A 16515-nucleotide genomic window follows, 5' to 3' on the forward strand; every position below is an offset into this window, starting at 1 on the left:
CTCTTCCCTATACTATAATACCCCTGCTGCTGCAGAGGAAATTTTGTTCCCTCAGGCTGATATTGAGAGCTCTACAACAGACGTACAAAGCATGTACACACCACCATGATTTCTATGGACGACGTATGCAATTATTTTTTGTTTGTAACATGTTATTGTAATATCGACAGCCGTTTCACCTATAGTCGGCGTCACATAAATAACATACTGTTAAAATTTGAATAAAAATATTTTCTACGACTTTATTGACACCTACCGTCGTTTAAATTGTCTTAAATGACTTGCTCATTCGTTTAGCCAAACGGCTTCTCCCTAAACATTGAATCGTTAAATTCTGGTCAGATTTTAATTCTAGGTGGCAATATTTACATTGTAAAAAGTCGGCCATGTTTACAGTGATCGGGTTGCTATGAGATGTTGTTTACGTTTAAATGGTTTGTCCAAAAACCGAAGAACCCAGAATGCAATTCGGCGTTATTTCGGATATCTCGGATTTATTTTACGCGAACAACGTATAATACCGAGAAGTTGATCAAGCAGATGATTGTCACCGGAGTTCGACGGGAACTTACGCACTTCGTTTGTAAACAAATCGTCCCGTAAAAACCAACATGGCGGATATTAGTATGGGATTTTTCCGTAAGGATTTGTTACGCATGATTTAAGCTAATAAGCGACTTGTTTTTGAGAAGCTGTTTGGCTAAACGAATGAGCAAGTCATTTAAGACAATTTAAACGACGGTTGGTGTCAATAAAGTCGTAGAAAATATTTTTATTCAAATTTTAACAGTATGTTATTTATGTGACGCCGAGTATAGTCCGAATTTCCTCTGACCCTGCAACCCTCCTATTTTTTATTTGGATATTGATATGTCGGGTTGGGGTCAGAATGATGTACCATACAGAAAGTTGGAGATTTAGCGGTACCATGGAGTATCGCCCTTTAACCGCTTGTAATGACTTTCAAGTTGAAATTGTGCATGTCACACCTACCTACTCTCTATTACGGTAGCAAATTTGGTATCAGCATACAGGAAAATGATTCTGGAATCGAACTAGGTAGGTGTGACATGCACAATTTCAACTTGAAAGTCGTTACAAGCCGTTGATGGGCGATACTCCGCGGTACCGCTAAATCTCCAACTTTTTGTATGGCACATCGTTCTGACCCCAACCCGACATATCAATATCCAAATAAAAAAGAGGAGGGTTGCAGGGTCAGAGGCAATTCGGACTACCCTTCACCAAAGATTGCTATTTCTTCCTTTTGATTTTAAGAGGAAGTGCTATCATGCAATGACGAAATTCAAGTCTTATATTTGTAATAAAATTTTATATTCCATGAATATTTTTATTATGGTGTTTTTATGTAGCGATAATGTGAGGAAGACAATAGCCTTAAGTGTGAGTGAAGTCCAAAGCAAAAGTATCAGGTTCCCTTTTCCACAAATTAGACTATGTCATTTATCATTGTGGCAAGTTTTTTTTAAAGGAGTTTTTAATCAGTAATAAGTGGGAGATGGCAAAGGGCATTCCATATATTCCTATGATATCAGAACAACTGTTCTGGGTTTGGTGTAGATCAGGGTTTTATTAAGATCCTTTCAACTGGAAGTATATATTTGAAAAATAACATAGATATTTTTTAAATGTTTTGTCTAACCTGTATTTTAACTACATGTATTTCTGAAGCTTTAATATATGCAGATGTAATGGTTTGCTGGGACAAAAATTTCTCGTGTGTCGGTATGATGAATTTTTAGATGAGTTTCTTTACATTTAAGAGAGAGCTTTGCTTGCTTATTACCAGTGATAGGGATTAAAGTTTTGCCTATGGGACAATGGCCTCTTTTCTTGGCAAATCAATGGGACATACATACATCGTAAAACACAAATTGCCAATGCACATGTAACAAAAAACAAAGCCTATGATTAAATTTTTTAAATGAAGAATACATTTTGTTTTCATTTGCCTCGTAATAGTAAAGCAGTGATTTTGCCTGGTGCCCGCCATTTTTGTTATTTAAGAAAGACTTTAAAGAATGACGAAAATAATCTAGTCTCATTATGTCTCCTGAAATCTTTGAAAGTACAAAAAACATTTATTGAGTGTAAGCCCAACATTGGTTTGAGTGGCGAAAGTGACAGTTTTTTAACCCAAGCTAATGACAACAGGTGTCAACAATCACCTAATTTGGCATTTACACTAATCAGGCACATGGAGTAAATATTGATCAATTGAAATTTACTCAAGCGTGGCTTTAATGCACACAGTTAAAGGTCAATAAAGTTTAAATGCTGGTAAAAATTTTTGCTGGGAAATTTTATTTTCTTCACGTTAACATTGTATCAAAATGACATTGCAAGCTAGTAATCATTTATTTTTTTATATCAAACTTGAGTGTAAACCAAATATGGGTAATTTGGTCACTACCCCATTTCACTACATTTGTAGTTGCATGTCAGCAATAGGTTTACTATCTTGAAAATATAATTTATGCTATATAGTATCAATGAACTCCTCAGAAACTAATTATACATTTAAGAATAGGCAATGATAAAAATTTTGTCTATTGAAAAATAATATAAATTTTCCATGTGCATATTGTTTGCACAAGTGCAATAAACAAAATATGCACATGGAAAATTTTTGTTATTTTTCAATAGACAAAATTTTTATCACTGCCAATTCTTCTAAATTAATTTTAAAACATATTTTTTTTTAAACATGAGAAAAATAGCTCAGAATTTAACTGAAAAGGGATGTGTCAATATTTTTTTTATCCATCGAGATATAACAAAATTATTTTAACCAATCAGATAACAGTATTTATCTCAAATTAATTTATGTAAATATAAATGTGAAAAAATACATTTAGTAAATTTGTCATTAACCTCGGTCTTGACTCCTATAGCACACTTGAAATTGTGCTAAAAATAGGATCTCATGAGGAACCACAGGAGCAATTCATACTTATTTGAAAAATTTTTTATCCGTTCAATGCATATTATAAGTACTGGTGCATGTTAAGGCAGTTCATACATGTATCTACATGTATATCTACACTGTGCTAGATGTATTTTTGTGTTTCTACAAAGGGTGGGCAGGCCATGCAGAAAACAGCATTTTTTCAATATTAAAGACATTAAAAATTTTAGATTGCATGTATGTGGTCCCTAGTTAAGTATAAGAGTGTAAAAGGATTTCTATTTTTGATGATTCTAAAAGGCTTGGGAGTTGCTGTTTTAATTAAATCTCAAGTATGCTATTTGAATTGTTTGGTCAACATGGTTGCATGAAAGTGAAAAAAAATTATGTGCTTTTTTCATATGCAATGTACATGTACATTTAAGTTTTATTCATTGTCTTTACACAGTGCTGTAAATAATAGATGATACTGAAAAATATTTTATGTCGGATGCAAAAATATACTATTAAAATGGTCGGCCTTTTCTGACTAAAGCTTTCAAAATCCTAAGAGAAACCTTGGCAAAGCAAAACAAATTTGTCTGTTCCATGCTACATTTGTACCTTACAAATAATGTACAAAAAATATATATGTACGTGTACCTACAGACATTATGGCTACATGTACATGTACATTTTGTAGAGTTTTTTTGTAAACCATTTTGTGGCCATTTTGCTCTGTTGAAATAAAGATTGTTTCCCCATTAACTCAATGAAAGTGGTATTGGAAAAATGAAATAATTTCCCTATATACATGTACCTACATTTTGTACATGTACCCAAATTTTCTTGCATGTAGCATACATAAATTGAAAAAATCATCATTTGTTCGGTAGGATTTCATTCACCATGAATCACTTTAATATGGGCAATGTCTGTATTTTATATGGACTATTACTTAATATACAGATAAAAGGGGTCATATTAATTAAAACTTGCCCTCTTCTCACATTTTTGAAAATAAAATTACTTTCCCTTTCAGTCATTTTTTTTTCTTTTATGAAATAAAACAAAACATTGTGAAGATGCAGAACAATTTTCCGAACATTTAAAGGATGCAATGAAAAGGAAAGCATTTTGAAGTTGTTGTATATGATTTACCGCTTCTTCCCCCATCAAAATTGTCCCTCTTTGAATAAGAGGGTTTTTTTCTAAGACATGTGCCTGTGATTTTATCTGATGATTTCATGTACATGTAAATGTAATCCCTTTTGGGATTTAGCGCTGGAGATATTTTTTGTTTTGAAAACAGTTAATGATGGTCAAAACAAAAAAAAATATATCTCCAGTACCAAATCCCAAAAGGGATTAATATACTGTACATGTACATGGTTACAACTTTTTCTTCATTTATTTTAGGTGATATGGCATGATTACAGGTACAAGGTATATCATCAATATCTTCTGTTGTGTCCAGTAAACATGTAGCCTGACTGTTCAAGGTATGAATCATCCAAGAAATAGACTTGCTCCCTTGAGAAATGAATCCAGTTTACGGAGAGAATCATTCCAACATGGATGGCCACCAGAGAAAAATTTCTTATCAATTGACGAACTTGTTAATCAAGGGTTTTACTATCTAGGTCATGGCAATGCAGACAGAGTGCAATGTGTTTACTGTGGAGGAATATTGAGTGACTGGGAACCAAATGATAATATATGTGAGGAACACAAGCGTAATTTTCCACAATGCCCATTGGTGAAATCTCCAATCAAATTTCTCTCATACAAAGACTCCTCAATGAGAAAGTCTAGCTTTCATGGGTGGCCTCCACAGATGCAACAGAAGCCAGAAGACTTAGCAGATGCAGGGCTATTTTATTTAGGTAATTTTTAAGTTTTTATACAATCATCAATTTTTTTTTCAGTGTTATAATGGTATCACCCTATTGTTTTTTTCTTTGGGGTCCATTAACTTCATTTATTAATGGTAATTAACTTGAGTGAAACTTACATGCACATGAATCAGGTCTTTTTAAAATTAAATCACACATTTTTCGTATGGACATTGAGGAGGGCCCATAGTTTTTGGAGGTTTCTGCCCCACTCCTTTTAGAATAAGGGGCTTAAAAGGGGGAAATGGATGTTATTGTTAGAATTGATAGGTCAATAAAGTTTATTTTTGATCCTATTATATGATTAAGATGTAAAAATGTTCCTTTTGAAATTCTGTTTAAAAAGTTTTTTTTTACAGGGTAGACTTATTAATCCTGTTGGAGTTTAAGAAACGAAATCATGGAAATTGCGCCATGTCCCAAAACATCTACTTTTTTTATGTGTGCTCTGATTTGAAAATTTTTCATTAATTGGAATTTCTTATGAAAATCCCTGCTCATGCTTGTCAATCAGATTTCAGATATCTCTTACTGTTTTCAAATTAAAACAGGTTAAAATGACCATACCCTAACTTTTCATTTGTGTTCCGATTACAAATATTTTTTTCATTGGTTTCCTTATCGAAATCCTTGCCTGTGTTTTTTTTTAACTCCATGCTTAAATGTTGTCTTGTTGCCTGGGACAAGTAAAATTAACATTGGGACAAGTAAAAGTTTAATAATACTTGCCTAAAAGATGCAATATGGGGTATTCATGTATTTGTTTATTCAGAAATCCCTTATGGTTTTAGAGTTAAATTTATACATGTAAATCACATTTAAAGTGGTCAAAGGGGGTCACACTCTTATCAATGGACTTTTTAGCTCACCTGGCCAAAGGCCAACTGAGCTATTGCCATCACTTGGCGTTCTTTGTCCTTAACAATTTTTCAAAGCTCTTCTCCTCTGATACTACTTGACCAATCAGAACCAAACTTTGTATGGTTGTTCTTTGGGGTATCCTGCATAGAACTGAGTTAGGGATTTATGATCCGTCGAGAAACATGGCTGCCATTACTACATTGTGAAAATAGAGCATAGGAGTCAGACAGTAGTTTTTCGCATATAACGCCAAAAGTATTAGGTTAGCCAAATTTTGACAAGGTAAAAGTGTTCAGCCTGATGAGATCTGCATATGTACATGTGGTCAAATTTTCGTTTTAATCCATTAAACCATGTTGGAGTTATTGCCCTTTATAACATTTTTTTGCTATTTTGAATGTTACATATATTTCAAAAGTCTTCTTTTCACTTTACAGTTAATATCTTGAAAACTACAATAGATAGAAAGAAACTATTTTATTGCTGAAATGATCCTTATGATAAGTCCTACCAAATTCATCTTGAGTCAAAATTGTTGGAAAACGTCTTGTTAAATTTATTGCTTTCTAAAGGCAAAATTCAATCCTGTGAGCAAATCAGGTTCCTGGGATCCTCTTGTTTTTTAATAATGATTTATTGTCCAATTATGAAACTTTTTATGAAAATCCTTGAGAGTTTCCTGTTTTTTTTCAATCAGATTATAGGTAGTCTTCCAGTTTTCAAGTTCTAAGGGGTGAAAGGAGCCACATCCATACATGTATTTAAGCAGACATTTTTTCACCTGTTACTAATATTAGGCTTATACATGTACATGTACATTTCTATTTTGTGCTGTAAGTGTAATGTTGTATTGACTACTGAAACAGCACTGTCACTTACTGTAACATTACTGCAGTAAACATTTGATTTTCTGGCTATGGATTTTTTGGAGAGATACATGTAATTGTTTCTGGAAAGTATGAAAAAAAGATAATTTGACTTATCGCTGGAGAGAAAAAAAGGTTGTTTTAAAAAATGACAAAAAAAGGTTGCCTAATTTAAAACATGAAAAAAAGTGGTGAGATGACAAAAAAAAAGATTGTTTCCAAAAGATGGTGAAAAAAAATTTTTTTTAATTGGCCCTTGAAAAAATTACAAGTTATTTTTGCTCAAAGTAAAAAAAGTTTGTCTTTGAAAAAAATCCATAGCCCCCAAGAAAAGACAGTACCAAAATTCTACTGAAAAACATAGTCATGAAAATGTACTGCAAAACAGTTCATAGTTCTAAAAATGTATTGTGAGATTTCCATGGACCAATTTACTATATACACGTATGGTGCTGCACCATGCCTTCATCTTCAAACAGCATTTTGCCCTCATCATGAATTTTACAATGTGCCCCCAATAGGCCAAACCAAGCTTTCAGTTTTAGATTTCTTATATCATCTTGAAATAATTTGCAATTAAACAAATATTCCTGCAGTGTTGCCACCAATTTACAACATCATATTAGGGTGAAGGCTGTTTTTTTTTATTGCAGATCTTAGAAAATAATTTGCCCTCATGTATTGCCCTCAAAATAACCTTTAGCATGTTTAGTAACAATTTAGTACCTTCAAAATACATGTACATAAAGGACCATACCTTCACAAATTTTTTGGGTAAACACTTGAACAGAATAGAAATGTATGAGCTTAACATTTGTGATTTGTTCGTACAACTTTATCTATTAGGTTTTGTTTCATTATTTTCCTCAAGATTATAACCTCAAATGTACAGGATGGCCCCAAAACAATATTATACACAGGTATAGTGAAGTATATTGGTATATACTCCCGCAACATACAAGTATTATACACAAGCACAGTGAAGTATATTGATACATTGTATATACTCAGGCAACATAAAAGTATTATACACATGTACAGTGAAGTATATTGTTATATACTCCAGCAACATAAAAGTATTATACACAGGTACAGTGAAGTATATTGGTACATACTCCAGGAACATATAAGTATTATACACAGGTACAGTGAAGTATATTGGTATATACTCCAGCAACATAAACGTATTATACACATGTACAGTGAAGTATATTGGTACATACTCCAGGAACATATAAGTATTATACACAGGTACAGGGAAGTATATTGGTACATACTCCAGGAACATGTAAGTATTATACACATGTACAGTGAAGTATATTGGTATATACTCCAGCAACATAAAAGTATTATACACATGTACAGTGAAGTATATTGGTACATACTCCAGGAACATATAAATAATATACACAGATACAGTGAAGTATATTGGTATATACTTCAGCAACATAAAAGTAAGCTGAAAGCCAAATTCAAACAAAACATACAGAGGCCAGAAATTTCTGACTTGTGACAGGCACAAAAATGTGGTGGGGTTAAAGTACTGTTGTATCATCACAACCCTCCCTGTTTTTAAATCTGGCCACTGTGACAAAAATAATTCACAATTAAATAACCTAAAAATCAGTTAAAAAAGACCTGAGTCACTTGTTAAAGCAGAAATAAAGAAACTGATTATAGTTACACATACATGTATGCACAAACAAAGGACTACTAGCAGTTCCAAGACAAGTGCAGAAATTAAATATACATCTTTTATATACATGTACACATGTGTTTCTGTATCATATAACATGCATCGATTGGTTTGATTTGGTAATTTTTATGATTTGCTTTTCAGGACAAGGAGACAGGACTAAATGTTTTTGGTGTGGAGTTGCTATTTCTGAATGGGAAGCTAGTGATATTCCTATAGTTGAACATGCAAAAATTGCCCAGCAGTTTATGGGATTGCCTTGCCAATGGATCATAGCATCTAAAGGAAAAGAATTTGTGGACCATATTGTTCAGGTGTGATCATGTTTTCTTTTAATATAGGCTAAAATAAGTAAAATCTTAGAAGGGAGATAACCTTTACACCAATAACGATTCTTTAGGATCAATTTTTAGTGTTTTGGCTAGTCGGTACTCCCTGACTAGACGTTATCCTTGGATTATATTCTTTTGATTATTATCCACATCCAGACTGCATGGTTTTCTATTTCATATTGTGACTTCAATGTTTTTGGTGGACACATATGACTTACATGTACATTTCTGGGCTGTAGATTTAACCATTAGCAGGGAACATGCTTTCTTTATACAATGTATATGCATTGACAAGTGCTGTGAAAATTCTTTAATTTGTGGATACCAATTTTATTGGATTGGGAAGGAACACAAATTTGTGGATGCATGAATTTGGGTTTTGAGGTTTTCAGTATATACATTAATGGAAACCTCCTTTTTGTTGGGAACCTAATTTTGTGGTTTAGTCTACCCACAAAAACCACAAAAATTGGTACTCCATGAACAATAGTACTTTCACAATATTAGGATTTTTACAGTGATGATACATTGTACATTTTCAAGATTTTGACTGCATAATTCTTTAAAGTTATGACCATGAAAGGACTTTGTATGTTGATTTATATTGGTTTGATTTATAAGTTGGGTACTAAGATGTTTTTAGGTTTGCTTTTGATACATATACAAATTTTGTTTAAGGAGGTAGACCTAGAGTAAGGGACATAACTCATGAAATCATTTGTTTGTATCACATTAAATTTCACTAATGTCTTTCAAGCTTTCATTTGAAACAGAATGAAATCAGTCCAAGTTACTTTGATGCTTACATGAGATTGATGTAAAATGGTAAATGCAAACGTTCCCATGATTTGTAAGAGTAATGTCCCTTACCATAGGTCTACCTCCTTAAAACCCATTACAGGTTGACATGTACAGCCTCTCTTACATTCTTAGGCAGCAACCGTTTGATTTTCTAAGGGGGAGGTGCTATGGATTGTTTTCCAAGACAAGTCAAATACTTTTTTCTTCAGATGCTTAGTTTATGGTATTAAAAGAGTAATCGAGGGAACCAAGATTCTACTGGAAATCAAAAGAATATAATCCAGGGACAAAGACCAGACATGGAAAACACAACAAATTACGTAAATAATACATACAGAGTAACAAAAGTAAATGAGCAACACATAAAATAACCAAAACAATGCATACAAATGAGCAATTCGTACTCCCATGGACATAAAAAGAATGTCATCCAGGGACAAAGACCAGACACGGGAAACAGACACACACAACAAAGAACATAAAAAAAAATAATACATACAGAGAAACAAAAGTAAATGAGCAACTCGGACTCTACCAAAAACGCGGAGTGTGGACCAGGTGCGCTGGTAGGGTAATTGTCATCTGCTTTTCTAGAAACACTCGCCGAGTTGTTCATAAAAAGTCAAGTCCGGGGTTGTCGAAAGAGGAAAGGAAAACTATGACAAGTTGAACAAATTAGTTTTCATGGTGCAGATGGATACACCATAACGATCCACATGTTCATGATGACGACCATAAAACTTCTGTAGTGATGACTTCAATCTTGTACATGTAGCAACATAACCCAGTTCCAGAAGCCTTATTGTAAGAAGTCTAACACTGAGAGAAATAATTTTTTCTCATTACGATGACAAATTATTTTTTTCTAAAATATTCAAACACCATCCTTTTTTCCATTGCCTTTCTCTCCCTTAAAATCAAAGAAAAACAAATGTTAAGCACTGTCTTAAAGATTTGTTTTTTGTCACATGGAAATGAAATGAGTTTTGACTATTATACAATATACATAGTAACATGTACGTTTTGTACATCATAACAAAATGGTTGTAGAATGTGTTTTTTTCGTTGGGTCATGCTTAAAGGGCAAGCTGCAGTCTTCCCTGTGATGTGAGGGTTTCCTCATGATTCCTTAAAGACCTATGGGTGGCCTTGTGCTGACATTTTTGGGGTTGTTGTCTTTTTGACATATTCACCATATCCATTCTCATTATGATTAATACTAATAGGATAATTAATTGGAAGGAGTGAATAACCAAAGTATGATCATGAGTGCCCTAGAACACCTAGATTTAATGAGTGTGAGGAACTTGTTCCACCCAGGAGTTAAATCTGACTGCATTCTTGGCATGACTTATTAAATTTTGGTTATCATACCCCACGCAACAAAGTTGTGAACGGTATAATGTTTTTGACCTGTCCATCTGTCATTCCGTCAGTTTTACGAACTTTTTTACTAAACACTTGCAGATATTGACATGATTTTTGGTATATAAGTTCACCAAAATAAGTTACAGGTCAAGTTTAAGTTTCGTTCTTCTCTGATGATTTTTTATCAAATTACAGGCCTTGAACTTAACAAAATTCACAGTTTTCCAGACTGTTTTTCTAAACGCTTGCAGATATTGGCATGATTTTTTATCTATAATTTCACAATGATAAGTTATAAGTCAAGTTTACATTTCGTTCCGCTCCAATTATTTAAAAAAAAACTACAGGCCTTGAACTTAACAAAATTCACAGAAATAACAGTTTTCCTGACTTTTTTTTGTAAACCCTTGCAGATATTGACATGGTTTTTATATATATAAGTTCACTTTGATAAGTTATAGGTCAAGTTTAAGTTTTGTTGCACTCTGATGATTTTTACCTAAATTATGGGTTTAACATAGCAAAATTCACAGAAAAAAGCATTTTCCTGACTTTTTTCTATAAGCTTGCGGGTATTGACATGATTTTTGGTATGTAAATTCACCAAGGAAAGTTACAGGTTAACTGAAATTTTCGTTTTGCTCTGATGATTTCTTTCAAAATTACAGGCTTTGAACTTAACAAATTTCACAGAAATAATAGTATTCCGGACTTTTTTTCTAAACGCTTGCAGATATTGAGATGATTTTTAGTATTTAAATTCACCATGATAAGTTACAGGACAAGGCTGTAGTTGGTTCTGCTCCAATGATTTTTACCAAAACTATGGACATTGAACTTAGCTGTAATTCACAGAAATAACCATTTTTCTGTCTTTTTTTTCCAAACGCTTGCAGATTATGACATGATTTTTGGTATATACATGTAAATTCACCATGATAGGTCATGGGGACATTTTGTTCCGCTACAATGATATTTACTTTAGATGAACTAAAACTTTAAGAAATCACAGTCTTGAGTTTTAAACTACCATTCTGAGTAACTGAAGTTAGTTAGAAGATAAAGGTCTAAAGCCTAAAAAATACTCTTATTCCTTTTACATTTACAGTATTTCTCTTACGAAAAAAATTACTTTAGTATCCAACATGGGGACGCGTAGGGTATGTGAGCATGCTAATTCATGATAATTCATGATAACCAATTGATTATCCTATTTATTATATAGATTTCATCGATTATTCATTCTATTTTCAACATCAATTTTAAAATTTGTGAAACAGCAGATTTTTATCAAAGTTGAGAAGTGTTGGCGGGAGAAAGTCTGAGATTGAAGTTACTGAATTTACACAGTGTGAATTATCAAAATTTATTTCAGTTGGAACATTCTATAAAACACTGCTATCTACATAATCAGTGTGTTTATTTGACTTAAATTGACTTCAAAAGGAAGGATAAAAATGCATGTACATGTATGTGTGATGTGTAAGGAAAAGTTACCAGTACATGTATGATAACATCAATTTTGGTGAACATTAAAAATACAGGTTGCATGACTGCTATAAATACATATAGAAATGTACACACATTCAATTTCATGAAAAAGTCAAATATTCATATGTAATCTTTTTTTATTTCATTTTTTAATGCCTGGCCATTCAATCAATAATGTAGCACTCCTTTGGAAGGATACTGTAGATACATGTATTTTTTTTTTTTTTTTTTTTTTTTTTTTTTTATTAAAAATGTTTCAGTGAACTCATGTTAACTCATGGCTTATAACCTTGGGTCTAGGAGGTATAGTTTATATAGAATGTGTTCTAGTATTCAAAGTTTATGGAGATACATACATGTAAGCATTGTATTTTTGATGTGAGTTTTTTCTGAAGACCAGATAGATTGGAATGACTAATTACACATTTCGTCAGTTAGACCCATAAAGCAACTTTATAAAAAATAAAACTGTAGCTGTTTTTGGGATGTATCACATTCCCAAACCTGCATGATTATTACAATTACTGATACTTTTGTAAACCATGAAATTTTTTCGGCAGTTTTATTTTTGCAATTTTTAGGCCAAGATCTGTTAGAGGAAACAGAGGTATTATTCTGTTTGGTCTTATCAACTACTACTCTGTAATATTATTTCAGTTTTGTCTTACATTTGTATGTATTTACAAGTAAACTACATGTATGTAGCTTGTGCAATATTTATATTCATTATGACTGTTAATGGCAATTTCTTATGGAAAGAAATAAAGTTCTATAAACATCTATTTTTGTTTCAGTATGGACATAGCCAAGAAGGTGCTCAGGCGGGGGCATGTAAGTTTTTTCTTTTGACTAAAGTACATTTAAGCATGACTAAAACAAAAAATTTTGGGAAAATTATAATGAAACCATGGGTAGCACTAAAATTTTCATATACTAATCAAAATTCAACAGAATAGCAGGCACTACAATAGCAAATACAGTAGGAAGGGACATTGTACCAGTGGTTAGGAAGTTTTGTTAGTTCTGTGCATAATTAAGGCAAAGAAAGTGGGGATAGAATTCCTACCTTCTTCATTTTTCAATCTAAACTCTACCCCTTTAAGTAATTGGAATGTGAAACAATTATAGGCAGGTTCAGATGGAGGATGGTGTTATGGTTGATTACATACAAAAAATGGAAATCACTGGAGTGGTCCCCCCTCCTCAGCCAGTTATTGCTCTACTTGCTACATTTATAAGGTACTATCTGAAAAAAAGATAAACTTACCAAATTTACCCCAGCTACATTTTGTAGGTGTTCCATCGATCAGATTATAATGAGTAAAAAACTGAATACAATTACATTATTCTGCCCTCTGCTGCAACATGAAAGGGAACATCCATGCATCCATCTGTTACACTTAGTGGATGCAACTCTTCAAAATTTGTTTAAATGTAGAAGGATCATTACTCACCATATGCAGTTGATCATATTGCACCAGCACTTTGGTTTGCCTAGTCTTACAGGAGTTATGGGACTTTGTTGAATGTGAACATGCAACATTATACAATGTAGATACAACTTCTCCAAAAAACCTGTCACTGTATTTTCTTCAAACTAGGATTGTTTCAGTTACCTAATATAGCTGGTATGTATATACCTTTGTTGTTCTACATGCCAGCAGGCAAAAAGAGGCAGTAAGTAAGTCAGTACATGTTGTTGATCATATTGTGCCACCATTTTGATTCAACAAATTTTGACAGAAGTTAACAGTATTATGCATTTGAACTTTTTTTGCGGCGGAGGGGGACATATGGCTAAACATAGCAATCTGTGTTTGTTCTGTTTCACTAGGCACAAGACCTTAAGTAGACCACTAGGCATGTATATTGGAAGAAACAGTCCTAGTTAGGATCGGACAGTAGAGGAGCATAAAAATGTAGAAGAAATGAACTATAGCACATTGTATTATACACTTCATCAACTTCCTTCAATTTTGTCAAATTGTTTAATTACACCTACAGTACATATGGTACTTGTATGTTTGGCATATGGTATATTTAAGGAAAAAGGAAATTGTTTTATTTCAAGTAGGTTAAATATGACTGATTTAATCAGAGCACTATGAAATTTTAAAAAAAGAATGCTTTGATATGCCCGGTTTGGTGCCCCAACATTTTCATCTAGTGTGGACTGAAATGTTCACATTTTTTGGGCATGCGTGCTTTTAACACAGTTTATTTGGTGGAGTTTCACATTATGAAAATCAGGTTATTGTGTAATGAAGGTTGGGCGGACTGGAAAATCATGTTTTGTCTCCATGACATTACAGAGTTTTGACTTTTTCTTTGTTGATATTGAAAATGGGGCAATTCATCTTAGTGGTCTGCCTTTTGACATAGACCAAATACTAAATGATTTCAAAAAAATATATTCATATAGTATATGTATGATTAAGTGGGTTATTTTGTAAGTACTTGTTATACCCTCACTCAACAAGTGGGTAGTACATATGTTTATTGGAATCACACTTATCTCCCAATGGATGGATTGATTTCAAATTTGGTGTTTCTTCATATAGATGGGACATATGTCATGAGCAATTTGGTTGCTCTCCAATATTTACTTCCTGTACGAGTGGGAGTATACATAGCACAACAAGGCATGAAATTTTTTACATGTATATATATTTTACAGATTTACATCAAAACACTTACGCAAACCAAGGACCATCAACTATTGCAGCTAGTTCTGCGACGGCAGCTCAGCTGGAAGCTCTACAGATGGGATTTGATCAAATGAGTATCAGTGAAGCCATGAAGAAGCTAGGTATATTGGAGAATCGAGATAAAATACTATGTTTTTATTTGGTAATACCTGTATTTCATGCTGTTTGTCCATCACTTTGGCTTACAGGTGTCATGTACTTAATGTATGACTTGTTGCATTGACTCACAGGATTCTTGTAGTCAATGTATCACAATTGGATTTTGGCTCACAGATTTCTAGTAGAAAATGTATCACTAGTGAACATTGGCTCACAGATTTCTTGTGATTAATGTATCACTAGTGGGCATTGATTCACAGATGTCTTGTAGACAATGTATTACTTTTGGGTATTGGCTCACATATTTCTTGTAGTTAATGTTTCACTTTTGGGCATTGGCTAACAGATTTCTTGTGATTAATGTATCACTAGTGAGCATTGGCTCATAGATTTCTGGTAGCTAATGTATCACTTGTTGGTATTAACTGACAGGATTAATGTAGTAAATGTGTCACCAGTGGGTATTGGCTCTCAGTTTTCTGGTTGCTCATATATCACTAGTGGGCATTGGCTCACAGATTTCTTGTGATTAATGTATCATCATTGGGCATTGACTCACAGATTTCTTGTAGTATATGTATCACTAGTGGGTATTGGCTCATTTATTTCTTGTAGTATATGTATCACTAGTGGGTATTGGCTCATTTATTTCTTGTAGTATATGTATCACTAGTGGGTATTGGCTCATTTATTTCTTGTAGTTAATGTTTCACTATTAGAGTAGTTTAGCCAGGATTTTGAAACCATTAGTGACTTTTGCTAAATTAAATGAAAATAATATGAAAAATGACAAATGTTTTATCTTTATGGGACAAATTGATTAGTCACTTGACAATTTAATTAGTCAATGACTAAAGTGATTAGCTCTTGCTAAATCACTGTATTTGGGCATTGGCTCACAGATTTCTTGTGATTAATGTATCACTAGTGGGCATTGACTCGCAGATTTCATGTATATGATGTATCACTAATGGGCATTGGCTCACAGATTTCTTGTGATTAATGTATCACTAGTGGGCATTGACTCACAGATTTCTTGTGATTAATGTATCACTAGTGGGCATTGACTCATGGATTTCATGTATTTAATGTATCACTTGTGGACATTGGCTCACATATTTTTTGTAATTAATGTTTTGTTTCCTTTGTTTATGCCTAAGAACAAACACATGTACTTTTAGTTATTTTCACGATAATTTAAGGTTCTCCTAATGGAATTGATGTGGAATCTTTAGTCCAGGCCATCCTTGAGATACAGATTAGTCAAGCCAGTGGAACAACCACAAACACTATAGGTATGTGAAGGCTCAACCACATGATTTGGTGCTGGGGGACCACCAGCACTCAAAGAACATCAAAGAACTATCTTTGTTTTATAACCTTTTTTCATTTGTAATTCATATTTCTATAGTTATTATCAATAACAGTTGACCATGTAGTACTTTAGTTCCCATCAATAACTATTTACAATATAGTAGTGTAGTTACCAT

General features: G+C 33.1%; 1 protein-coding gene across 1 annotated transcript in view; it reads left to right on the top strand.

The window, feature by feature from the left end:
• The window catches only part of LOC148613157 (baculoviral IAP repeat-containing protein 7-A-like), a 23111-nt gene continuing 6596 nt past the window's right edge, over positions 1–16515 (top strand). The window contains exons 1-6 of the mRNA XM_088586356.1: positions 1–123; positions 4328–4794; positions 8371–8540; positions 13013–13049; positions 14896–15027; positions 16228–16320. Coding sequence (XP_088442482.1) covers positions 4413–4794; positions 8371–8540; positions 13013–13049; positions 14896–15027; positions 16228–16320 — 814 coding nt within the window. The 5' untranslated portion in view covers positions 1–123; positions 4328–4412. The remainder of the gene's footprint in view (positions 124–4327; positions 4795–8370; positions 8541–13012; positions 13050–14895; positions 15028–16227; positions 16321–16515) is intronic.

Source organism: Perna viridis, chromosome 6 (assembly GCF_037379345.1).
Source record: "Perna viridis isolate PV_CMFRI_1.1 ecotype Kerala chromosome 6, ASM3737934v1, whole genome shotgun sequence".
NCBI lineage: Eukaryota > Metazoa > Mollusca > Bivalvia > Mytilida > Mytilidae > Perna > Perna viridis.